This window comes from Solea senegalensis, linkage group LG3 (genome assembly GCF_019176455.1).
Source record: "Solea senegalensis isolate Sse05_10M linkage group LG3, IFAPA_SoseM_1, whole genome shotgun sequence".
In the NCBI taxonomy this organism is placed as follows: domain Eukaryota; kingdom Metazoa; phylum Chordata; class Actinopteri; order Pleuronectiformes; family Soleidae; genus Solea; species Solea senegalensis.
The window spans coordinates 19,672,630-19,700,629 of NC_058023.1; the positions used below are offsets into that span (position 1 = coordinate 19,672,630).

Consider the following 28,000-nt stretch of genomic DNA (forward strand, 5'->3'; position numbering starts at 1 on the left):
ATTTGCCTTTGGCTTTACGAAGTGGTTAAAAAGACAAACAATACACACACTTAAATAATACACCCAAAAAAAGAGGTCAATAATAGCGAGCATGGATCTGCAATATTTTTTTCTTTAGTTTTTTAAGGGACAGAAATCTAGATATCCATAGATGTACATTTAAATATCTAAATAGTGTTAAGCTTAAGTTATTTGGTTTCATTTTGGAGTTGACTAGCACAACTATAATTGTTAATGCAATTAAAAGTGTTACATTGGTATCAATAATAGTTAAGCACTGGCTACTCCGAGGTTATGGAAAGGAGGCACCAACTCATACTCAGTTTAGGACCACATAAAGACTTGGGCCGGCCCTGCGCAATTCGTTGTGCTTTTCATTTAATATGCTTTTTAAATAAATACACCCCAATTGCTTCTGCTGTGTAAGAACTTTAAACTGTGATTAAGAACTTCAAACTGACTAAGAAATTTAAACCGAGTAAGAACTTCAAACTATGATTAAGAACTACTGTGATTAAGAACTTCAAACTGACTAAGAAATTTAAACCGAGTAAGAACTTCAAACTATGATTAAGAACTACTGTGATTAAGAACTTCAAACTGCGGCGGCGTTTAGCCCCCCGGTTCGAATCCCGCATCGGGCAGCCCTGTCCTGCATGTGATTCCCAGTTCCTGTCTCTCTCCAAAAAAGATTTGTTTGTAAAGTACCAAAATCTATCTCTTTACAATTGTACTTCTTGTGTCATTAGATATAGCATCATGTTCAGTGACAGTTTTCTCCAAAGAACAGGGGTTTTCGATCTCAGGAATCCTCATATTTAACAAATGTGTGTTGTTCTATTGACATATTCATTTTAAATTACTTTGGGGTGATGTGAAATATTGATTTGAGGTGATATATGAGATTAAGATTTAAAAGTGTGATTCATTTCTCCATTCTTTATTATTATTCCGTACTAGCTTTTTGAAATTCCATGCCGTTTTTAAAAAAATGTCTGTCTTTTTCTGCTATTGTATCCACTGTAAATGAAAGGAGGTGGATGCCACCTTAGTTTGCCTTTGATCTGTGTTGGTTGCTGTGGCAATCGTGGTCGAAAAAGTGTTTGAAACACTGAAATAAATTATGACTTTAAAAGTCTCTTTGACTACGCTTAATTAGCTTTACATTCCATTTTAAACGTATTTTGAATGTACATGTCCGCTTTTTTGTCTGTTTTAGTTTTTTATTCGTAAAAAATGTAAGTCCCATGAAAGCTAAACGAGTGTGGAAATAAGAATTGTGCATAATGGTTTTTAAACAGCCTCCTGCTGAGGTTGGACCTTGAATGCAGCCCAGTTTTTCTGCTGCCACTTCACCCCTACGTCATTTCCGTCACACAACCTTCTCCCAGAGTTTGTCTAAGATGGCGTCAATGCAGTTAACGGATGAGGAGCTTTTCTCCGAATTAAAGCGCCTTGGTTTCACTCCAGGTCCGGTCACCGAGAATACCCGCCCGGTATATTTGAAGAAACTCAAGAAGCTTCGCGAAGAGCAACAGCAGCGGGGCTCCCGGTCAGGTAAAACCCGTAACAGCGCCGCCGTAAACAGCATCACTGGCGGCGGCAACACGGCGGGATCCAGGCCAGCCAGCCATGACGTCACGCACCCGAGCTCTAACAGGAGACCGGGCCGGAAGTCCTCCGTCCTCGGCTTCAGCTCCGACGAGTCTGACGCCGAAACTCCCCTGAAAAGAAAGGGCCTCAATCACAGCGGCAGGGCAGACCGAAGCCCCGCTTTTCAATCGCAGCCGAAGGTAAGGCCCGTTGCTACGCCGACTGTGGCTACCAAGAGCCAGTATGGCGCTGGGAGTGCGCTAAATAGCAGCGTTTCTTCCCCGGGTCCGGACGGACACAGAGGCGTCTCGGTGGGCTGGGGAGTTCGTGCCAGATCCAACCCTGAGGCGGAAGGGAGGGATTACGACGAATCGGGAGATGAGGACGATAGTGAGGGGGGAACGGAGAAGAACTCTCGCTCTTTAAATGGTTGTGGTGCGTCTCACTTGGCGTCTAGCAAGTTAGCCGGGGATTACTCAGACTCGGACGAAGAGGAGGTTGGAGCCCTTGGCGCCGGAGACCGACGGCGGGACAGACTGGAAACTAGACGGAGTCACACGAAAGCGTCGTTCCTTTCCCACGGAGGCGGCCTAGGGTCCCAGACGGGAGGGGCAGCCAGAAAGGCTAACCCGCCTGGGAGTCTAAACATGGTGGGAAGCCGGAGGGAGGAGGGGGAGGAAGACGAGGTGCAGAGGAGGGACTCGGACCCACCGGGAGGCATGCGGAGCCATAACTTTCCCAGGAAGTCTATCTACGTGTCCCTCGCCGAGAACCATGGAAGGGAAGCCGGGAAAAACAACCACGTCGACAGCGAGGACGCATCCTACAAAAGCAGCGACATCAGTAAGTTCAGCATCGGGCTCAGACCGCGCTTCACCAGGTACAGCAGTCTGTCCCAGACCTACAGGGGCAACCACTCCAACCACACCGCTCCTAACCACTCATACAGCCAGGCAGCGCTCAAGCAGAAGCTGTCTGTCCCAGAGGATGAGCTGCTCCAGCAGTTCAAAAGGGAAGAGGTGGCCTCCCCGGGAAGCTTCAGTGCTCACTACCTGTCCATGTTCCTGCTCACGGCAGCCTGTCTCTTCTTTCTGCTATTGGGCCTCATGTATCTGAGGATGAGGGGCTCTGGATCCTCAGAGGTGGATGGAGTCGGTAAGTGTCTGAAAACCTCTTCTGCTCTTAATCCTCCTTAGAAGTAATAAGATGTCAAATGGTGATTTAAAGGAAGGTAGAAGTTTTATCTCCATGCATCAAAACAGTTTTTTGGCAATATAAGTTCCTCAGTATCGGTCTTTGCAATAAAGAATCATGTCTTAGGGTTCGGGTGTAAATGGAGCTGATGTAGTATCAACTGCTTTAAGATCCAATGTGTAACACTATAGGAGGCTGTTTTATGCAGCAATTGAATATGCTACCACTATTTGTATATTTATAAGTAAATAGTAAGTGGTCTCTATCTATATAGTGCCTTTTTGTCTTGATGACCACTCAGTGTGCTTTACGCTACAGTTTTACCCATTATTATATTCAGCACACATATCATACTCATTCACATACTGCTGGCACAACCGTCAGGATCAACTTGGGGCTAAATGTCCTCTTCAGGGACTCATTGGCATAAAGATGAGTGGAGCTGGGCATTAAACCCCCAACCTTTTCGTTGGATGATCACTCACTCTGCCTCTGAGCCATTTATAATTACGTTAAACTTAATTCGTGTCCCTAACCAAAGCCCCTTTCACAATAAAATTATTGGGGATTTGTGAGCCAGTGTACACCTGCCAATCAAAGGTAATTAACACCATTACTGTTGCACAGTGATATTTTTACCCTGTATCATCTGTGTTAATTGTTAAGTCACAAAACGACAAAACAACCCACCACCATGATACTCAGTCACATTTTGTGTCTTTTACCTCAATCTCTCTTTAAAAGATCTTTCAATTTATCCAGTTGATAAAAATTCAAGTAGTAAAAAAGTAAGTTTTGCTATTCTTCATGGCTAACAGCTGGAGGATGAATGCATGTTGTAGTGTTGTAGATGCATTGCTGCCAGTAATAAATCAGATAAAAAAGAAATGATCACCTGGGTCTTGTGTTCCCACTAATGCTGATTGGAGCCCAAGCAGAAAAAACATGCAGGCCTAGCAGTCCTTTGAGGCAGGAGTGAGTGCCTATTAAACACGGTCCCACTCGTTCAAAAATCAGTTTCAATCCGTGTTTAAACGGTTCTTTCTAACGTGAAAATGGGGGTATAATTAAAGATAGGGTCGGTAATTAGTTTTTCAATGATATGTTCAGTGTTTCCCTGTCATTCGTTTTTTATTATCACATCAACACTTCAGTAAGAACTCATAACTTGCATAACTGAGCACCAAATGCTGTAAACAATTCCTATTCCCACTGGTATAACAGTGCTGCTGCTGAAGATCCGACTGCTATCCGAGCACGTTCATCCCTCCCTTACATCACCTCATCCTCTTCTTCTACAAAGATTTCCCGCAGCAGAGTACAGCATCAAGCCCTGTGTGCCGCCATATCAACAACAACAACAACGTTAGCCGCACGATTTTATGGACTCCTTTGCTTTTTGAAGTCGTCTTCAACAAGCAGAAAACCACCAAAAGCAGTGGCGACTGTGCAGTTTCGTTGCAGCTTTCGCGCTGGCTGTGCTTGGGGCCACCAATGTATTTCCACTCACATAGTGGTGGGTGGAGCAGAGACACGCTAAGACATCTCAGAGCCACGCGGGCCGCAGACTGCCCCCCTCACCTGGGGTTTAATTAACAGATTACACGCACGATAAGCAGAAATGTCATGCATTTTGAACGTCTGACAGACCACCCACTACCATTTACATCCATTCTCGTCAGCGAAAACTCACAGGCGTCTTGTCATGTTTTAGTCATCAAAGGTCCATGTTTATTGTGTAACCGTCTCGTTATCATCATGAAGAAAAGGTGCGTCAACAAAACAATTGCATCATTGTCATCTGTTACGAAAACAACACTGGTATAATCACCAATTCTGTGAAACATGAGGGAGAACATGGTGAAACAAATTATACTTTAGGTAAAGGAACTACCCCCATCTATGGTCGTCCTTTCAGTAAGCTCTGCAGGCTCATCTGAGGAGTGGGTAGGTCTGGAGGGTAGCAACACAGGTTACACACTGGATCTTTAAGAGAACTAGCTTCCGTTGTTTGGCAGATCTACCTTAGGATTGAGGCTTTCAGTGAATCTGGTATGGAATCTGGCTTGTGGTCTTTGCTGTGTCTAGAATAAAGGTAAATACCCCAAAATAAGCATTCATTATTTGCTAATCTGGCAGGTGACACGATACACACTGCCCCTGGTTTCACATGATTCCACAGATCTACTGCACTGACCTGCATTCATTCAGACAGTGTCACTGAACCCCATCCCCTGATGCAACAAAGGCAGTGACTGCAGTTCCTTCCATTTGTAACAAATTGGAATTTACCAGTTTTTCCATAAAGTCTGAAACCATTGGTGTCAAATTGAACATGGAGCAGCAGAAGTCTCACCGCATGCACACCACACACTTTACCACAAACGTGGTGTTGAATTTCAGCTGTTCATTTTTTTTCACTGTACACAATTTCTTCAAACTGCACACACATTACTGCTCTCATGATGTTACAAACAACTGTTTGTAGCCAAACATAGATGTTTTAACAGCATAGGACACAGAGGGTTTTTGAGTACTGTATTACCGTGACTCAGATAGTAGGACTGTGAGTAAACAAGTAAGCAGCCAGACATTATGCTAAGTTGAGTTAAACATGTCACATACAGTTGATCATAATTGTGTCAGGAATGGACTTGGCCTCAGAAGAGTTTGGCTGATGTGGTGAGGCCTCCAGGGCTCTGGCTCCATGTACAGACACTGACTCACGTGTGAAGTGATGTCTGAGCTGCACTCACATTTCAGCTCTCAAAACACGGCTTCTTATTGTGAATGGAAAAAAATAATTAGTTTCGCTCCCTCTAATCCAGGCCGTGTCCTTTTTTTTTCTTGCTGTTGTGTTGCATTCACTGTCCAGTGTTATTTTTGTTGAGAATGCTGTTGATTCTGTTCTCTCACTGTACCACTTTTCTCTTATTTGCAGTTAAGAGCCACCCTTTTGGCAGCGACTTTGACACTTCTTATGTAAGTAGATACTTTCCAGTGACCCTCTCTCCCCCCCCCCAAGTTTTTGTTAAAACACAGGAAATGCAATGTGTACACTGCGACCTGGAATTAGATTGGGAAACATAATGGATGTGAGCAATGAAAGCAGTTTAAGTGCTGCCATGTTAATGAAGTTAAGTTGCCCTCATTTCCCAGATGCAGCCTTCTTACAACTGAAGTGTATCCTATTGTCTGGCTGGGAGGTGTTACAAATATTTTGTCCAACAAGCATAGATTTAAGATCCAAGCTTGTTCGACCAGTTTTAGCCCAAACTGATTTTTAATACTGTGAATCACACATTACACCCAGTAATGTGTCACACATTGTGCCCAATGTAGCCGACGACGCGAGAAACACATATTGCTTTACGACACAACAGACACACACACACACTCTACACTCTATCAAGACAGCAAGCATTATTTAAGACATTCATTGAACGTAAAGCAGAGAAAACCATTGTCGGAGCGAGTGAGGGGCCACACACGAGTAAACATTGGACCGCCTTTTTTTCCTCTGAAGTTTGAGAATTGAAAAACACAGAAGCATGAAAAACTGATGCCGGGTTGTGTTCACCAGCTCTGCTGTAAATAAATGCATATGGCCAGGAGAGGGAAAGGGATGGTGGCACGTCAGTGGTGAGTTTTTACGACAATGAGGATAAAGCTGTAGACGATGGATGTTTATGGTGGTGTCTTAAAAATATGTTCTCTGAAACTGTAGGGAGAGAAAAATCGGCTTTAAAAGTTCCACTTTAACATAGGATGCTCCTTTTAAAGAGCCCATAGCGCAGAAGTGCCAATTAACGCTGCATTTTTGTTTGTATCGGCATCATTACCTAATTTATGAAGCCCTAAAAGTCCATAACAATCAGTTCAGCCACTGCTGCAGGTTTGATTGTTTTACTGAGGTCTGGATGGCACTTCCGTTGACTAATTACATAACCGGCGAATTTCACCACTCCTAAACAGCAGCACCTCCTAGTCCGGGCACATCCGGTGACGTACGTTCAACTGTAGAAGAAGAAGAACTACTCTCGTTGTAGCTGCTGAGCATACTGGTTGTACTCCGCAGCTACAACGAGAGTAGTTATTCTTCTACGGTTGAAAGTAGTAATATAAAGCAGGACACGGCACCAAACTTCACCTAAAGGAAGGAGCAGTGCCAACAATACATATATATATATATATATATATATATATATATATATATATATATATATATATATACAATTTTTACAAACCGGAATTTTTTTTTTCTGTGCTTGTTTTGTCGTTTAGCATTTGCGATAGCCTTAGCTACAGGCTAAGCTACACTCTCATTTGCATGTATGTGTATTTATCATCTCGGTAACCACAACGTTATCTAAGCTACAGGCGTCCTGCAGCAGTCGTTGCGATCGAGGTGGTTCATTTGTGACTCTGGGTCAGACTCCGAATCAAATGTGTAAGGGATTACAGTGAGGGGTCGTGACGACAGCATTACTCAATGTTTTGATAATTACTAGAGGTGCATCCGCCTTTCCAGAGGGGGAGCTGCGGGTCTGAGAGCTGACGTGCCAATTGCGTTACTGCCAGGTAACTGGCCAATTACAAGACAGTGGGAAAGCTCTTGTTGGCTGACCAATCACAAGACAGTCCGTGTTCTGCAGGTGTGGTTTTGGTCTGAAACGCGGCTGGAGGGAGCATCAGTGATGAGTCATTTATATCGGCTCCTTTGCAGCAACTAGGAGGCTTTTGACCATAAAAACGACTTCATGTTTGTAAGTACACCTCCATATCTCACATGTAAGTGAGATAGGACCATGCTATGGCCAGGTGATATAATATGCCTCTGTACACAATAATATGCTAGGACTCTGAAGTGTGAAGCTCTGCATCCCCTGGTCCTGCAGGTGTTTCACAATAAATGACTATAACTATATATGACTTTAAAAAAAAAACTAGTTTCTGAAGAACACTAATTGTCTGTCTCTCCAATTTATGTTATATGTTTGCACTGCAGTGCTATTATATACAGTATTTTCAATTCAAATAATGCATAAACTAAATATTAAATCAGGGCTCTAATGTTCCCTGCATATTTTCTGAAAATGTAATGGGAGTTTTCCACCCCTTTGCAACCCTAGTTATCTGCTATCCACACTTGCCCGATGCCACTCAAGGAAGGATGACGTTGTGGGTCAAAACTTCGCCTGTGATGGGCTCTAATTCAGATATCCCTGTACGCTGCTTCCTGTGTGTGTGTGTGTGTGTGTGTGCACCAGTTATGAAACACACAAGATGATTCAAGATGATGAGAAGTAGATAATAATTGGTGTAGTCTCCGTGATATGAAGGTAAACACTGTATCCCCCCCACTCTTTCTGGTTAGTCATCTGCATCTCAGCCTGCTGATGCTGCAGTGCTGTGCTCCTGTACAGTAGCTGTCCTCTAGAGTGCAGCATTCTGCTGCTTGTCCCAGTGAAAATGAAGTGTGTGCAAATGTGGGAAATGATTACCACCAGTCAGTGGCTCATGAGTTCAAACACACAGAAGTGTCTGGACATTCAGACATTCATCACTCTGTGCAGATCACATCAGCTGGGCGGATTATGATGTTTAGTATTTGAGCAAAAGATTTCTTCATATGTGTGAATGCACAGCAAACTCTGGGAAATATCCTGGCCTGATTTGTTTTTTACTTCCCCCTCCAGCGTGGGTGTCTGAACACAGCTCTATTTTGTTTCTCATTAGATTTTGAGTTTGAGATGAAACCTTTTCTTAGCCAGCAAATGCAAATATGTCTATGAATACACACTAAAATGATGGTGTTTTGTTGTTTGCAGAACAAGGCAGAGAAGGACCTGATCCTGCAGCTGCTGAAGAATCTACATGACCATCTGGCCTACATCGCTGGTAGCTATTAACCCCTCTATGTCTTCTGACTAACTCACTACAACTGAGGCTACATCTATCCAGGTTTTGAAAAACACTGGTCAACATTTTATGGACCAAGCAATAATTAGATTAATCGAGAAAATAGACATTAATCGATTATGAAAATTATTATTTTATAATAAATAAATTATAAATTATTTAATTTATAATTAAATAACTATTTTCTGTAAAAATGTCAGTGGTTCTGTGTTCAGGATTCTCTTAAAAACAAATATCAGATTTTTTAAAATTAGGAACAATTTCAAATCTTCATTAACAAAACTACGCAGGTGGGTTTATGAGAAAATGTTTTTATAAGAATGGTTGGTGATGGTTTGATACTCTGATTACAGGTCAGCATGACTGTGGAGAGCAGAAGAGTTTCAACAGGAGTCTGTCCATAGACGAGGCCTCTGCATATTTGCGGGTAAGTCTACATCAACAGGCAGCTTCAGTACCGTGAACTTCTCACCTGCACTGAATAGTTGGTCATTAAATTCTTGGTATTTGCATGTCACACTTTATCACTCAAGAGATGAAAATCAATAGTGTAATTTCCACCAACCAGGTTTTCCGTGGCAGCTGTGATTTTCTGTTTTTAAAGCTAAAAGAAAATAAAGCAATGGTAGGCTTTATTTTATCTCTGCTCTGTAATAAAGTGAATCAGCATCTGTTTGATTGTAGGTTTGTCAGTGATGTTTAGCATCCAGGTGTGTTACACAGAGCAGAGTGGAGCCTGTTTTCTCAGAGCGAAAGCAGAGTTTCAAAGACAGCTCAGAGATTATGTAAGATTACTGCGACTGAGGTGAGGCCCTGTTCAGACTCGCTATGCAGGGGGTTGTCATCCGTCTGTGTCCACAGCGGTCTATACAGACGGTTTGTTGGACAAACACAAGCACCTCCACTTTTTAGTAGAAGGCTGCACGGAAAAAACACAGCCATTTCCCCCCCCGGTCACACAAGGGATAATTCTCTGTTGACAAATCAACAGGCGGCGGTGTGTCCAGCTCGGCCGCTTTTGAAGACATATCACCATGCTTGAATACTACAGAAGGTGTCAAAAATCTGGACAGTTTTAATTGGTTATTTACAAGGGCTGCACAATATTAGGAAATCATGCTATAACGCTGCTGAATGTTGCGATGAGGATGTCACTTGATGTATGTTCTTAAATGTTTTGTTATCGCTGTCGATTCATAATGGAATATTTGTTGCAGCCCTTGTATTACTATTCAGTAAACAATAAGATGGAGATGAATTATACATACAACAGAAACACAAAAATACATTTGGAATTCTATTGTAAGTTATTTTTAATTATTTGTCAGAGAATTATTTCTTATTTATTTACTAGTGCAAAAATGTTGATACAGGAAGTTGTTTTAGCTGAAGCCATTTGCTCTTATTTTGAAAGCCAGGGTGAAAGGAAGTGATGATGGCTATGAGGAGTGAAGATGACGACATGTGTGTGAAGAATAATAAAGTCCGGTTGGCAGATGACAATAGATTTCCAATATATTGTGCAGCACTAATCCCAATTTTTGACGATGGAAATAATTGCACAATACATCAAACTAATGCTTGGTTGAAAAGAAAAAAAAAGAGGTGCAAGTGACTGCATAAACCAGTCCAGCTGGTTGTTCGCTCTAGATTTGGTCGAAAGTAACAATGATGACTGTATCCATTGATCCTTGCTTGAGATTATGCAAGGGGGTAATTCGGTGCGCACAATTAATCCAGTGCTCCAAGAATACAAGGACATACAAATGAGAGAAATTACTGCTATTGGAATGGAATGTGATTTATATCTTAATTCTAGTATGAATAGTACCATGGCTATGTACGTGCATGCAGAATTGCCTAGTGAATGTGTGTGGACATTAAATGTAGAAAGTATGAACTGGGATAAGTAGATAAATGTTGCCATGTCTCTAAAACCTTATTTTTTTCACCAAAAATTGTATTGTTTTTAGTTTGTTGATGCTTTATTTAATGTATTTAATATTTAGTATTTAGATTATTTCTATTGCAAATACTGCATATAATTGCATTGCACTACAGACATAAATGTAGTGTTCAATAACTGGTTACTGAAGTTAAACAATTTTTTGTGTTATTATTTATCATGAAACAGTTTTTTAAAAAAAGAAAGAAAATCACCTATGTATGTATATATATATATATAAATATGGGCCAAACAAAATCCCACATTGAAAAACCCTTTAGCCTAACCTCTATTCTGAGAGATCCAATCACAAGTGAACATTAACTATTCATTCAAATGTCTATGATGTTTGTTCCTATGTTTCACAATTTATCCTATGTTTTTGCAACTTTCTGAGAAAAAGCTACTGTTGGATACCTGTATGGCTTTAAATGTTAGTGGCACCTGTCCCTGTGCTTGTCCAAATAAGTACCATGTGTGTGTTTTGTTTAGGCTCAGAATCAGGAGTTTGATGGCTTCATTCTTGAATCTCTGGAGTGGGTGATCCGGGCAGGCCAGGATGTTGGGATAAGGTAAGGTTGAACATAAAACACACAAAAATTCTGATCACAACCTCCACACAACCCTTGTTGTGTGTTACTGTGACCTCCGCTTTCGCTTACTCACTCTGTGTGTGTTTGTGCGTATGTGTAGACTGACTGGGCAGGAGGCTGACGGTCCAGTCACCGACGTATCCGAGATCTCTCGGCTCGAGTCCACACATCCCAACATGCCCTTCATGTGCCGCTTCCGGCGAGCCTTCCTCACAGTCATCAGCAGAGTCTTCCTCATTGGAATCGGTGAGAAAAGCAAAACACAGCACGTCTGAAACTTTATCTGGTTTAAAGGCTGCCGTACTTATATTTAGGCATTCAGCCCAATATTATGATATTAAATGTGGATCAAAAATACATGGAATCAACATAAAATTATAGAAGCTAATGAATATTATTCAATTTTAACCCAGATAAGTTGTGTTATAGCAGAATCTGCTCTCGTTATTAGGTAATATAATTGTTTTTACTAAAGGTGCACCAAAATGAAAATTGTTGGCCAAAACCGAAACACTGAAAGAAATTATTTTGCCAATTCTGTACCCTTTTTTTTAAATCTTTGTTTTTGTGGGACTATGTGTATTTACCTCACTAAAGTCAAGGCATTGCAATTAGTATAGGGATGCACCGATATGACTATTTCCGCCGATACCGATATCCGATATTAATATTGCTGCTATGGCCGATAACCGATTAAAACATATCGATATCTACCGATATCGATATGTTTTAAAAAAAAGTTTCTGAGATGATAAAAGTTTGTACAGAATGAAAATCACGCAAGCTGAATTTTTGAATGTCTTCCTTTATTTTCAAAACATGTTTTACCTCCAAATAACAAGGTCACATAAGACACATGTAACCAACTACAAGTAAAGGTTTTTAGAAACCTTTACCACTTGTAGCAAGTGTGTAACTAAATTAAAGTACAGTTTAACTCCCTCAACTCACTAAACTCCTGTGAGAAAGTTTGGATCATAAATTACAAACATGAACATAAATAAAAATAATACCCTTCCAAAGTTACTGTAACCGAGATAAGGGCGTCTATACTGGGTATGTAAATAAAGTCAACAACCCTTCCTTCCGGCAACAACAACCGCGCCACTTCCCTTCACAATAAAACTACACAACAAATATGAGAAACAATACCTGACAAGCTCTACTAAGAGCTGCCATAATAAAAAAAAACATGTTAAAATACGTTATCAAACTTTCCAGTATTCATGGCAACCAGATATTTATTCAATTGCAAAACATCGGAAAAGTAGCACCGACTTGGCAGGTTGTTGTGGGGTTCAATATGCACTATCAACCGTCGGAACCCTCGGCTGGTCGTCAAGAGCAATCATTTCCATTACCTTGATCGTTATTGCCCTGGCCACTGTCTTCCTTTGGTCGAGTCCCAGCTGCGCTGCTTTCTTTTTGTCTGCTGCCTACTGTTACTACCGTTAGCTTCCTGCCGTTGTTTGTGTACTTCAGGGTGGCAGTTTTTCAAATGACATAATCAAATTTGTGGTATTGAATGACTTGACGCGGAACCCTCCGCGCATTACCTCGACTTTGCAAGTGTTGCATAATGCTTTTCGCGTATCTTCTATTGACACCCTGAAAAATCGCCCACACCGCTGACATTATCTCTCCTCAACACACACACACACACACACACACACACACATCTTGTGCTGCGCTTGCGTCACTGACGCTGTCATATGCCCAAACAAATGCGGCATGGTCTCCCCTTCCCGACACACATACACAAACAGCAATAAGACGGGTATAAACATCGGTTGTTAAAATCGGCGCAGTTTTACTCATTGAACCGATGCCGATATGTTAAAAAATGACGAACATCGGCCACTAACAATATTACTGCCGATATATCGTGCATCCCTAAATTAGTATATAGTATATATATTTATATATATACATATATATAAATAATATATAGTATATAGTATATTATATTATAGATATATAGATTAATATTCGTGCTTCAAAAAATAAATCAATTAAGAATCTATGAAAACATAACAGACAATGAGGGTGCATGCCCCTCATCTGGTGCAGACGGTGTGTTTCTTTGTCTCCAAGCGGGCTCTGCGTATAAAAATATTGATATGTTATTTACAAACTATATCTCCCGATCTAGCTCGGAGCTACTGCTGCTGCTTGGTCTACAACATATTTCTTGATGAAACTAAAATGAAGTTTGCTGTAGAAAAAAATAAGGTAGCCAAGAAACTGATCAGGCTGCACTTAACTGCTACATGCGCTAGCAAAGTTCCTAAACCTGGCTGCATGAACAATTCTGCTACCAAGTGTCTCTTCAATCATTCATTTGTGTGTGTGTGTTTTTCTGTGCAGCGATAGGCTCCGTGTGGAGCATCGTCTGCTACGTCAAGTATCGCTGGCGAAGAGAGGAAGAGGAGACCAGGCAGATGTACGACATGGTGGAGAGGATTATTGGTAAAGAACCGCACTCAGTCCCATGACTCTCAACCAAGTCAATGTGTTTAATTCCCGTCACTGCACACCGTCTTACTTGTCTGTCTCCTAGAGATGCGCGGAGGAGCAGTAATGTCATCCACACCCGCTGCTAAATATCAATAATCCACCTGAAGCAATGTTTTTTTTTCAACAATTAATACCTGCACCCACCCACCATCATTCATTGTAGTAGCAGTCTGCTAAACATATGGCACACAGCAGCTGTGCAGATCATCTAGGTCAGCTAATTTCACCCTGATGAAAAATAATGTTTTGATAATGTTCACATTTCAGATCTAGTCAATTTGTGAACCTATGTATTATTTATTTATTTATTTATTTCATCCACGCAATCCACCCACCCGTGGACTATCCGCAGTGTCCACCTGTGTAGCCGCCAACCGTGCATCTCTACTGTCCCCCAAAAAGTGCGACTGCACGGCAGAGGTCGACTGATATGGGTTTTTTTCCATGGCTGATACTGATTTTTTTAAATGTTATATATATGAAACTAAAAACAACGAAATTGGGTGAAAAAATAAAGTTTTAGTGACATACCAACAAGTTTCTTTGTACAAAAATACACGTTAAAAATATGTATTAAAAAGTGATAAAGATCATCCCCACCTCTACTGCACAGATTTGTATGTTAATGTGTCCGACAGGTAGAAAAGAGACAGCAGATGCTTAAGTGAATCTGTTGTAACATGAAATAAGCAGTAAAAAAAGAAATCTTAATGAATGAATGTATGAGTGCCAATTTGTGTAAAAATCAGATTACAATTCTGTGGGTCCTGATACCACACAGCTCTATACAGCTCAATAGTCACATGTATCTCATGTCTACATGTAAAGAAGTGCCTAAAGACTTTAGAGCTATGAACACTCGGTGAAGCCACTCATTTATGACACAACATGCAGGGTTTTTTTGTCCCTTAGAAAGCTGTATCTCATGCTTGTGCTTCTCACATTTTGTCGATGTGCAGATGTGTTGAGGAGCCACAATGAAGCTTGCCAAGAGAACCAGGACCTGCAGCCGTACCTGCCCATCCCTCACGTCAGGGACTCTTTGGTTCAGCCTCAGGACCGGTCAGTACCAATTATAATGATTCTTGATTCTGAACGTAAAACCAACTGGTTTTATGTTTCCACTGATGTCAGTCAAGCAGAAGTTGATAAAACCCACGTGGGAGTGAATGCCGAATGACTGTCATTTTGTCATCTCCTCATTCCCACAACTATCACTTTTAATAGTTTTCTGTGACAATGAGAGTTTGAGTCAGGTGAGGAAGCTGTGTCAAACGTTGAGATGTTTTTACAGGAAGAAGATGAAGAGGATTTGGGAGCGGGCTGTCAGATTCTTGTCAGCCAACGAGTCCCGTATTCGAACAGAGACTCAGAGGATTGGTGGATCTGACTTTCTGGTCTGGAGGTGGATCCAACCTTCCCTCAGCTGTGACAAGGGCTTCTCGATGCCCTCAAAAGTCTGGCAGGGAAAAGGTAAAACACCTTAAATGCACTCAAACTGTAGGTAGTATGGAATCATTGGTAAACAGTATTTTAAATAAGTAATCCAACGTTTTCTCAGAGCATCTACCTGCTTAATGCAGGTATTAATTTGTGCTAACAGTTTATGTCTGAGCACTCATCCAATCCCTGCCACTGTTGTGACACAGCCAGCAGAAGGTGGTAGACGTGCAGATTTCTTTCTCCACAAACTCAATTCTTGTTACTGTGTTGGCTTGACATGAGATTAGCACGTTAAACCTACAGATAGCTGAGCATGGCTGTATCCATTAAAAGAAGCACTGGAGCCACGATATAATGAAGAGACCCGACAAGGAATTGTTGTCTGACACTGCCTCTGTAGCGCTAAATATTTGGACGGACCTCCAGGGTTACTGACAGTTTCCTGACTGTGACTGCCCATTACATTACCTCAGAATGGGAGATGAAAAGCTCCGTTTTACAGACACGCCCCCTTTATGAGAGCCATACTAGCGAGCATCTCTCTGAAGCACTGACAGAAGGAGTGACATTGATTTTCCTAACATAAACATATACCAAACCGAAAACCGTGACCACAAAACCGTGAACTGAACCAGAACGTGGATTTTGTGAACCGTTCCACCCCTAGTTTATAAACATAAAACATTGACGACAGTGTCATTGCAGTGCAGCACCGACTCCTCTATTCACGATAAGCCCATGTTGAACTGACTGTACTAAACCTGCTGTACTTTAGGGCTGAACAATTAATCAAAATTTTATATTAATTTATTACGGCCTACTGCAATATACGACAGACTGAAGAAAACATCTGTGTTTCTCATGGATCTGCACAATATATCACAAAATATATCACTCAATAATTATTTTAAATATGAGATGAAAATGAGAAAAATGATGTAAAAATTACCTTTCCCTCTCATATCGTGATTTATATTGCAATTTCAGTCAAAATAATTGCAATCAGATATTTATTCAAAAATGTTCATTCCTACTCTGCATCCTAACATTACATCTTGCCTCCAGCGTTTCCTCTGGACCGGAGGAATTCTCCTCCCAACAGCCTGACTCCATGTCTGAAGATCAGAAACATGTTTGACCCAGTCATGTGAGTTTTTCCCATCTCTAATGAGCTGAGCTCTGTCCTTCAATGTATTCTACCTCATGCCCTTAACTGCCTTGTGTCTGGATGTTTTTTTAAGGGAGGTGGGGGAGAACTGGGATGTAGCCATCCAGGAGGCCATTCTGGAGAAGTGCAGTGACAACGACGGCATCGTCCACATCGCTGTCGACAAGAACTCACGAGAGGTATGTTCCATACTGTGAGTGATGAGGCCTCATGTCTCATCTCTGTAGCTTCCAGCTGTAAAAGGTGACATACTGCTCTTCCTGCTCTCTCCACAGGGCTGCGTCTATGTGAAGTGTCTCTCTGCAGAGCACTCAGGGAAAGCCTTCAAGGCACTTCATGGCTCCTGGTTTGATGGTAAAGTACACAATTAATAACACTTTCATTTACTGCACATCAGCAGTACTTAAGAAAGGAAACAAGAGGATGTGGTGCTACAAGTGAGATATATGATATATATATATATATATATACATATATGTATGTGTGTGTATATATATATATATATATATATGTATGTATATATATGTATATATGTATGTATATGTATGTATATATATATATATGTATGTATATGTGTATATGTGTATATATATATATATATATATATAAATATATACATATATATATATATATGTATCAAAACTAGATCAAAACTATGAATGAACACATATGGACTTATGTAGTAAACAAAAAAGTGTGAAATAACTCAAAACATGTTTTATATTTTAGATTCTTCAAAGTAGCCATCCTTTGCTTTATTGACAGCACTGCAAACCCATGGCCTTCTCTCAATGAGCTTCATGATGTAGTCACCTGAAATGGTTTTCACTTCACAGCTGTGCCTTGTCAGGGTTCATTTGTGGAGGTTCTTGCCTTCTTAATGGGGTTGGGACCATCAGTTGTGTTGTGCAGAAGTCAGGTTTGCACACAACTGTTTGACAACTGTTAGAATTCATATTATGGCAAGAACCAAACAGTCCATCATTACTTTGAGAACTGATGGTCAGACAGTCCGGGAAATTGTAAAAACTCTGAATGTGTCCCCAAGTGCAGTTGCAAAAACCATCAAGCGCTACGTCGAAATTGGCTCACATGAGGAACACCCCAGGAAAGGAAGACCTAGAGTCACCTCTGCTGCTGAGGATAAGTTCTTCCGAGTCACCAGCCTCAGAAATCGCAAGTTAACAGCACCTCAGATTAGAGCCCAGATGAATGCCACACAGAGTTCTAGCAGCAGACACATCTCGACATCAACTGTTCAGAGGAGACTGTGAATTTGGCCTTTATGGTCATAGCTGCTAAAAAAGCACTACCAAGGAAAAACAACAAGCAGAAGAGATTTGTTTGGTCCAAGGAACACAAGGAATGGACATTAGACCAGTTTGGTCCAAATTTCAGATCTTTGGTTCCACCCGCTGTGTCTTTGTGCCACGCTGAAAAGATGAACGGATGGTCTCTACATGCATGGTTCCCACCGTGAAGCATGGAGGAGAAGGTGTGATGGTGTGGGGGTGCTTTGCTAGTGACACTTTTGGGGATTTATTCAAAATGGAAGGCATGCTGAACCAGCAAGGCTACCACGCCGTCCTGCAGCATCATGCCATCCCATCCGGTCTGTGTTTTTTGGACCATCATTTATCTTTCAATAGGACAATGACCCCAAACAAACCTCCAGGCTGTGTAAGGGCTATTTGACCAAGAAGGAGAGTGAAGGAGTCGTGCACTAGATGATCTGGCCTCCACAGTCACTTGACCTAAACCCAATCGAGATGGTTTGGGATGAGACGGACCGCAGAGTGAAGGCTGAAGGGCCAGTGCCACCTGAGAAAATATTAATAATTAATATTAAGCTCTCGAAGTAACACCATTATCGTCAAATGTTCAAATACAGTGGTGTAAATAGGCCGAGCAAAGTCAGCTAGTCTTTTCACAGGAGGCAGATTTACTCCCAGAAAGATAATTTGCTCTCTCATCATCATCCTCCTTCCTCATTATACTTCAGACACTGGTCAAAACCCACTAAGATGGAGCTAAAAATAATAATTAAATAGGGTTCCACGCACCACGCACCTCAAACCCTGATTGTTATTTTTAGTTATTTGTTTGCTATTCTACGCACTCCAGTCAAAACTCCTCGGGTCCACTCCGATCACATACCCTGGTATATACAGAACAGTATTTCTGATTTCTGAAGTACCACCAGACGATGCTTGCGTACCACTGGTGGAACTACTAGAACAAGAACCGTAGTCCAGTTAAAATGGTGAATTTGAGATTAAACTACGCATGGAAATGTACAGAGTGAAAATGTAAACTGTAATGTGATGATTAGCTGTGTTTATTTATGTGCACTGTAGCGATCGTTCACTGACCGTGTTCTGCTGCTGGTCCCTAACAGGTAAACTGGTGACGGTCAAGTATCTGCGTCTGGACCGATACCATCAGCGCTTCCCACAGGCCCAGGGCTGCAGCAAACCCATGAAGGCCTCCAGCCTCCACCTGAACGCCACAGGCTCCACGGACACTAAGACCAGCCACGCCTCAGCCAGCTCTTCAGGATTCTCATGAGCCGCTTGCCAGCGTCGGATACGTTAGCGTGTTTCTCCTCTACAGCCCTCCCAGCGTCACAGCGCCAGTTTGCTGCTGCTCCTTCACTGCTTTATAACGGGGAAGAATTCAGTCTGTGCCACGGGAGCGCTTTTTTTTCCAGTTTGTTCAATTTTTTGGTTGTTTTTTTTTTTCTTGTTGTTTTTTTCAACACAGGATGACTGCAAGAAAAGCTGTTCTGCATTGCAGTGTTTGTTTTCTATAATCATTGTATAAGAAATGTCATAGATTTAACAAGGAAGCGAAGCTTACCTGGAATATTTAAGATGTGTGCAGATACTCCAGGTCCTCCCTCCCACGGTGTAACCAGCACTTCATTTGGCCACCGTCTGAAAAGAAAAACGGCTGCATGTTTCAGAGTATGCCTCTATGTAAGCTTTCAATACAACACAGCGTGGATGTTGATTTTCTTTTTCCCAACATGTCCGATGTACTCCTTGTTGTTATTATTATTATTACTCTTATTATTATTATTATTATTGTTATTTAGTCAAAGTGAGGAAGGCAATGACAGGTTAGTGGCAGGTGTCCTGTAAATACACATGAATGGTGGCACAAGCTTTTTTATCATGACGTCTTCGCTTTCAATTATCTAATTTGTGTTGCTGCCGCTCGCTTGCCACAGCAGAGAGTGTGTATCAGAACAGTCCCAGAGAGGCTACACAGACAGTGCCCATTCAGCCTGTCTGTCTGTGTGTGTGTGCGTGTGTGTGTGTTTGATCCATGTATTCCATATATGGGCTTTTCTTTTCCTTTGTCTTTGATTTTTGTGTGATTTCTTTTTTTTTTTGACAAATTTACCTTGAAGAGTCACCTGAAACCTTTCTACTGCAGATATAATCCAATATATGCCCCGTCTTATTGTTATCACTTATTACATGTATTTTTTTTTTACCTCTTTCAAGTTGGGTAATGTTATACTGTTGGTGAGAATTGGACTTGCACTCCTGTTCCAAGTGGCTCATTTTTGCTGTCTCAGACCAGACCAGGACCCTGAACACCTCGCAATCCATGTGGCCAAGATATTTCCTGTTACTTTGTCACTCCCTATGATCGTGTCCACTTTGTATACCGACGCTACCATGTTTTTGTCATAGGTATGGCTCAATATCACAACCTCAATATACTGATATGGGTCTAATACTCACTTTTACATCTTTTAAACTTCTGAGCTGTTAACATTAATGTGTGCTGATGCTTTTACCACCTACCCATTATGAGCCATTTAAAAATGTAACAAATTTGCTCTAAATTTGATGCAAATTGTCAAATTTTACAGTCCACTTGGTGAAGGATAGTAGATCATATCAGATTTTATGTTTTTCTTTCTCCACTATCCCATCCAGCGATCAGTAATGGACTGATACCGATACAGTGTCATATTGGACCGATATCAATACTGAGTACTGTATCGGCTTGACCTTGATAAGGATTACTTCAAAAGTGTTGCAACATTATTCCAGAATGTTCGCGTGTTGTTTTCTTGCACCTGCGAAATTCAAAAATAAAACATAATCCAGGACTTGCTAGAAATAATTTTGTTTTTTCAAATGCAGTGAGTTGAAAGTTGGATTCAGTATTTGCAGTGCGAAATTGTACAAATGATGCACATTTCATATGTTTAACCTCTGCTGCAGCAGGTAGCAGATAACCCAACAGTGCCTTAAATTTGTGCTTTTTTTAAAAAAAAGAAAAAGGAAAAAAAAAGACTGGCACTGCATTACTGAACAATGTACTGGATTTATTAAATGGAAAAGTGGAAATGGTGAGCAAGTTCTGCCATAGATTTAGTTTTGTTAAAGTTTTTCATCTTCAGATTTGATATTTTGTAGCAGTTTTCTTTCATATTAAACCAAATGCTTCTATTTATTTCTTCATTATTATTATTTTGAACAACCATGGTGATGTACTATTTTATTGTCACTATACCTAATACATACGTGTCAAAAACATTATTTCATTAAGAATCGATCTTACATCCACTTCCAAACAACTGTCAGGATGTGTTAAAATGACAAAAATAAAGGGAACACTTCAAGAAATAAGCCAGTTGCATCACTGTTATCCATTTTTTGTTCTCCAGCAGAAAAGTGCACCTGCAACGTCTCACCTCACACTCACTGTAATGAGGCTGAATGTAAATGTAAATGGTTGGTTATGGCAACTCCTCCAGGCTTGTGCTTCAATGATAAATACATCCTCAAGGATGTGATATCTTTCCTCTGATGTACTTTATGTAAACACTGTACATTGATATAACTGTAGTATGTACCATATATGCAGCTTTATTTCCATTGCATTGTATGTTTGGATTGACCGAAATCCCTGACTTGCTAGCCCGAGGGAGGGAGGGAGGTGTGAAATACCAGACATTTGAAATTATAAGACCTTTTATTGTAATTTGTCAGTTGTACAAACGGCTCAAATTAAAGATTTATTAGGAGTTTTTAAATTTGGTTTGTTGTGCTTTTCTGTCTGTTGAAAACCACAGTTGTGGATTTACACAGGTTTTACAACAAGTAGAGTTAGCTGTAGCTGTTAGCTTGGTAAACTTTTTCTGAGTAAAGTTACTCGTAGCTGTTAGCTTGATAAACATTTATTTTTCTGAGTAGACTTAGTCCTAGCTGTCAGCTTGGTAAAATTTTGATTATTTTCTGAGTAGAGTTAGCTGTAGCTATTAGCTTGGTAAACGTTTCTTTTCATCGAGTTAGCCGTAGCTGTTAGCGTGGTAAACATTTATTCTTCCAAGTGAAGTTAGCTTTAGCCGTTAGCTTGGTAATTGAGCAGTAACCGCAGTGCAGTAATCACAACATGCACTGCATTATTACATAATGATTAAATGTGTTGGGATTCTTTTTTTAAAATTACATTTCACCATTTATTTTCAAAATGGCATTTCTTGAACTCTGAAGAAACATTGGAAGGTTTGATTCGTTTTTTGTAGAATACAGTTTTGGAGTTTGTTTTGATTTTATTTACTAATTTTATTCTACTTCTTCATAAGCTTAATGTGGTTGGTTAGCTAATTAGTTAGTGTCGTTGGCTAATTTGTATGTCCGGGATGTGACGTGACGGCTATTTGTGAGCTAACCGGAAGCGCAGCGGAGTCCTGACCATATCTGGACATGTCCAGATCGCCTGCTGTCATCCTATCCACACACACACAAGCTAACAGGCTGTTGATGGACTCCGCGGTCTGATGGGGCGACGTTACACGGCCACATTATTGACACAACACTTGACACTTGTTCCCACCGCTCTGCTGCTGCTGCTGCTACTGCTGTTGCTGCATTCCCCCGGTATGTCTGACTTTTTTTCTGTTCAACAGCATAAACCATAACAAATGGAGTATTTAAACTTGTATTTTATGTAGCGTGACCATGTACTTTCCAGAAAACAACGCAGTTGTTATTTTTGGCTCGTGTGTCGGCGAACAGAAATGGCGGCTGCAACGCCACGTATTGTTGTACAAAATCTTATATATATATATATAAGTAAAAGTATTATTTGTAGAATGGTTAAGTGTAGCACGGGTGATTTAATAGTAATCAGACAGCCACAGAAAAGTAAGTAGTTTTACGCATACTGTTGTGATGACGTCATAAAACATCAATTTACCAGGCATTCACTTTATAATGTTTACATTTGTAGCATGATGGTGAACTGTGGTGACAGTAGCTGCCACAGTAGCTTTAGGTTAACCACAGAGGTGAAGAAAGCATTATGTTACAACATTACTGCTTCTCGAATTAGCCTGTGTGAGTACGGTGGCCGTGTGGTGCAAAACACAACAGCCAATAAAAAAAAAGAAGTTTCTGAAAACAATTTTTAACAGGACGTGTAAAAACACAAAGTAAAAAAAACCCCACAGTATTCACAAAACATCTTAGCTAATCCTAAAACCTTGAAACACAGAAAATAAATAACAAAATACACCAACAAACCACAGAATGAAGGAAATAATAATCATTAAAAAGCATCAACAGAATATGCCCTTTAATCACAGATATTTTGTCTTGTCATAAAAGGAAAAGCATATGTATGCAATCAGGTAAATCATGGCTGAGTTCTATTTAGCTTACTCATTTTCAGGGTGCATTTGCACACAAACGTAACTGTCTATGTACAAAAGCAGTTTGTATGAGAGACACCATGATACAATATTATCACAATATTTAAGTAACGACATGGTACAATATTGCAAAAATACTGTGTATTTGTTAGTGAGAGTAAAAAAAACCCTGCAGACCTGAGTTTTCAATGGAGGCAAGTGAGGCTGTAGTTATTTTGATGTTTGACTCGATTATTGCGATATACTCGCACAACAGCTGTTGTCTAAAACTTTGTTTCAGTTAAAAAAATATATGCAAAAATATTAAACTAAATCGATTCATGGTGTGATACAGTATTGTCATGCAAAATATAAAATATTTCACTGTATTGACCCCCGCTATATGTTACTCGTGATACAAATTAGATCAAACATGGCTCTTGTGGTTGAAAGATGCCACCGCAGTGTGTATGTTGTCTCCTTCTACTTCCGGGGTCAAAGACTGGTGAGGAAATTTTAGTCCAACTCCAGTTTGACTAAGTGTATACATGCAGGAGTAATCGGACTATGAATCCCATTATCCAGATATGTTAATCTGACTGATACTAGCTCGATTTTAGTCAGATTAATGTGTTAGCATGACAATAAGAAAACCAAATTATTGTCTTAGACTAAAATCTGACCTTTGACATGCATGTAATTGTCAACAATATCGGTAACACATGCTTATCCTGCTAAAACATTCAAACAAAGCTGCTTTGAAAAAGGCACATACACTGTACAAAACAAGTTGATGGTTTTTTTAATGAGTTGCTGTGCTTATCCAATTTAAAAGTATTTTCACCATGTGGCCACCATGTGTACGGTATACTGTATATGTATTTCCAGTTTGTTTAAATTGTTGCACTTGCAGAGGAAGAAGGTTTTGGAGTCACTGTTTTATCTATGGTCCAAATATACTGTTTAGTCTGTGGCCTTTCAGGAATTCTTTCCCTGTTTTGACATGGTGTTTGTCATATTTGTAGTTCAGTAATAAAACACTGGAGAGCTATGAGCTGCCCCTTGTGACTATCGTCACTCCTAACAACAGAAGAAGGAGCTGTTATTATTTTTTACATTGTTAGGTTTGAATGTGTTTGACTGACTTTTGAGCTAACAGCACCACTGAATTATAAGTCAAATGTATTGGCATGCAACATGGATCTCTATAGCAGTTGAATTTATTTGTTATCAGATATATTTTGTAGCTTGTTACAGTGTTGAAACATGAGATAAAGTGAGCCAGGAGAGGAGTCAGTGTGTGGAGCTGATATTTCCACACCAGAAACACTGCCTTATAAGGCAGTCTTTCTTGAGCCTTTTATCACAAAGCTCATCTCAGAGTGAAATTCTCCTCTTGGATTTCTTTTCTCTGTGAATGTTCCCTTTGGTGACCCACAGAAATTAAATATAGTTCCGCTGTATGGGGGTTATAAAATATTTAAAGGTCAGCTCTGTGTGTCTGTCTGTCTGTCTATGTGTCTCTCTCTTCAGTATGACTGTGTCTCATGGATGTCGTCCTCAGACGTGGGCTCATGGTGGCCCTGCATCGTGCTGTCAGCAGCAGATTCCGCTTCCCTGCACTGCGCGCTGCTCCTTTAGGTAGAGTAACCTGTTAGCTTAAACGTCATCTTCCAGGCAAGAGAGGCCTGTAGAGCTTATTAAAAGAATGTAGAATTTTTTATTACTATGATACCCACCAATCAAAATCACACTGTACTGCATTGTGACATCCACTGCCAAGATCTAACCTGCTTCTGGAAGCAGCTTGTCTATGTAATGCTGTGTTTCCATCATGGTATGGTTCGGTTTGGTACAGTACTGTATGGTTTGGAATGGTAAAGCCCTGTGTCAGGCTTGCTTTTTGACTGAGAACAGTACTTTTACTTGGCAGGCGGGGTGTAGGCTGTGATGCATAGCGTGACGTTATACTGGTGCAATGACCACAAACAGAGGACATCCAGCAACATTTTTTCCTTCTTGGTTTGTGACTGTTTTGTCTCAACAAGATGTCAAGCTCCACCTGGACCATATCACACCATTTCACTCTGGGGTGCCAAAAATGAAACAATCAACGTTCCACTTGGTTTAACGATAGGGCTATACCCTAAGGCTCAGTACCATTTCACCCTTTGGTCCTAACACTTATGGTGCTTTTCCTTTGTACAGTTCTATCACTACTCGACTCTACTCTTTGGTATCAGCGTTGCTTTTCTTGGTTCTTGTTGAGGTAGAGGGGCAGGGATATGAGATTTTTCCCTGTTTAATCCAAAGACACTATAGTTACCGTCATAAAGTGATGCTGTTTATCTAAGCCAGACACATCAAAACTTTTTTACAGTATTTTTTTCACAGTGGTGCACCTGTGCGCCTAGATGTTTTCTTCCACCATCCATGTCTCTGCTTTGATGCAAACAAGCACTTAATAGTGTGTATGGTCCACAATAGCGATAACAAAACGTGTCTGCTCAAGTGATAAAGGGTCACAGTCTTGAAGGGCACTAGATTTTAACCACTACTGCTTGAAACTCCATTCCATCGATACATAAATATTAGCAAGATAAGGCTTCAAACCCAAACCCAAGAGTGCAGCCTCTGTAAAGCAAGGCCTTTGTCTGAAGTACATATTAAAGGCTTGCTCTAAGGCTGAGAATGACTGAGAATTATTATACAAACTTATTTACGAGTAGTTCACCCAAACAATTTGGGTAAAATGTTTAATTGTATTATTTTATCCTGCACCAGTTCAGACTATGCTGCCTGGGGTTTGCTAGCTAGCCAAGATGTCTTTTTCTTACCTCAATGCAAAAACTCCTGGTAAAGCTTTGGCACTTTTATTTTAAATTCCTCAAGATAATGAAACGAAGTAAGGAAGGAGAACAGGGAGAAGAGCAAACTCCTGCTGTGAGGCTGCAGTACCACTGATAGAGAAGGAGGGAGACGGAGAGAAGCACTCTCGTTAAACCAGCTCTGTGTTTGTGTAAATTAGTTGTTAAACTGGACAAAATGTTGAAAATGTCGCTTCTGTGCATGTTTGTTGAACAAGAGTTTTAATAACAGAGCGCTTGCGTTTAATATTCTGTACAAACAACGGACGGACATGGATTTTGGTTCCCATTAAAGCATATTGGGTTATGAGGTGTCATTGTGTTTTGTTTGTCTAGATGTGTGTGTGAGACACACGTGTCCATGTTCCACATGCCAGTTAAACATTGTCCTTCATACTCGTGCGTGATTCCAGATTCCAAGGAGGACCAGCTTTTCTTCCTCATCTCGTCTCATCCTGTGTTGTCATGTGTTGTTTCTCCCTCTGTCTGTCACCTTCATCCAGCCCCGTTCTCTCCTCGGTGTAGCCCTGCTGAGGGGGCTGCTTGTTTCTAGTGGTGGGTGGAGTACCTCTGTCCAGCAGCCATGTCGGGCTTCAATCTGCTGCATCTAATAACCAAGAGTCAGCCTGTGACTCTGAAGTCCTGCAGTCTTCCCTCAGGTCCACTGACTGGCTGCTGTGTGCCTGCTGTGCTCTGCCTCTCTAAAGCCCTAACACTTGGCTGGTGTGTCAGCATGTCTTTACTGTTCCAGTCTGTGTGTGATTGTTCACTGTAGAGGTCGACCGATGTATTTTAAAGGGTTCATAGAATAAAGGTCATTTTGAAGCAAGAAAAAAGCCAATAGCTAATTTATTGTCTGATAGCCACCTACCCCTAATCTCCAAGGAGAGAAGCAAATGATAAACATTCATTCATTCATTCATTCAATGTCTACCCATTTATCATCCACATTAGGGTCGCATGGTTGCGCGGCCGCTGGAGCCATCCCCAGCTGACATGGGGCCTTTGGCCACACCCTGAACAGAAGACAAACAACTCTCACATTCACACCTATGATTAATTTAGAGTGTCCAATTAACCTCTGTAGGTTTTTGGAAACCAGAGAAGCCGGAGAAAAAAAACCCCCTGCACACACGGGGAGAACATGCAAACTCTATTCCACCATGCGACCGAAATAAAAAAAAAGTAATTAAAAACCATAATATTCCCTGAAAATAATAATATTCATGACGATATTAAAATGATAAATTGACGGAATTAATGACTACCCAGAGATTTGTCCGTCTATTGCCACTTGATGCCAGCTGTTTTTTTAACCCGTGTTTCCACCGAGTGTAACGGATCAGTTTGGTACAGTGTGGTACATATGTTTTGCATTTCTATTAAAGAGTAGCAAAATAACCAGGCCCAATCATTCCATTCTTTGGCACCCTTCCCTCGGGGTACCAGAGTAAAATGATCCGGTATGGTCAGGAACTCAGCCGGTTGTTGTTGTCGCTACCAGTACAATGTCACTCTACGGTGCCATCGGGCACAGCTAAGACCCCGCCTACCAAGTAAACATGTTGTTCTCTGTCGAAAAGCATGCCTGACCCAGGGCTTTACCATTCCGAACCGTACTGTACTGTACCATGATTGAAATTTACAAGGTTCATTGAAGATACTGTGGACCCTGCATTACTCACACTAGTTTTCATGCGTTGTATCTAAGAATCTGTAAATGGGTGTTTTTGATCTTAATGATCATATACGTACAGCAAAAATGCTCCTTAAATTGGAAAATAAAGCATTGACCCATAATTTGTGCTTGGTGCGCTATTAGTTAGTAGTAGTAAGTTACTAGTACTAGTACACATGTCTGCAGAGTTTCCATGCAGAGACAACACCACATTGGAACCAGGCTCTGCTATAATTAATTTGGCTAAAATGATGAATCGGTCGACCTCTAGATGACAGTGATCTGCTTTCAGCTAATTCCCCACTTTTGAGTTGAGTTTTTCTTTTTTCTTTTTATAAATTCTGGTTGAACCCTGTTTGTATTAGATCCAGTTCTGCAGCTCCAAACTGTATCTAATCCAAACCGGGCTCAGTACCTGTTAG

The 28,000-nt window shown here is 40.7% G+C and overlaps 1 protein-coding gene and 1 long non-coding RNA gene across 2 annotated transcripts; both read left to right on the plus strand.

Moving 5' to 3' along the window:
• The first annotated feature begins 1,390 nt into the window (after window positions 1-1,390).
• lemd3 (LEM domain containing 3) lies at window positions 1,391-21,027 on the plus strand. Its single transcript, XM_044020901.1, has 13 exons — window positions 1,391-2,748; window positions 5,729-5,769; window positions 8,619-8,688; window positions 9,063-9,136; window positions 11,147-11,226; window positions 11,348-11,493; window positions 13,615-13,716; window positions 14,724-14,826; window positions 15,059-15,237; window positions 16,273-16,354; window positions 16,449-16,554; window positions 16,651-16,729; window positions 18,774-21,027. The coding sequence occupies exons 1-13, from the start codon at window positions 1,404-1,406 to the stop codon at window positions 18,941-18,943; spliced, it is 2,577 nt and encodes an 858-aa protein (XP_043876836.1). The 5' UTR covers window positions 1,391-1,403; the 3' UTR covers window positions 18,944-21,027.
• Window positions 21,028-22,045: 1,018 nt separating this feature from the next.
• On the plus strand, window positions 22,046-27,028 carry LOC122765825. The gene is made up of 3 exons (XR_006360010.1): window positions 22,046-22,281; window positions 24,567-24,674; window positions 26,404-27,028. It is a non-coding gene; the product is annotated as an uncharacterized LOC122765825 (long non-coding RNA).
• The last annotated feature ends 972 nt before the right edge of the window (window positions 27,029-28,000 follow it).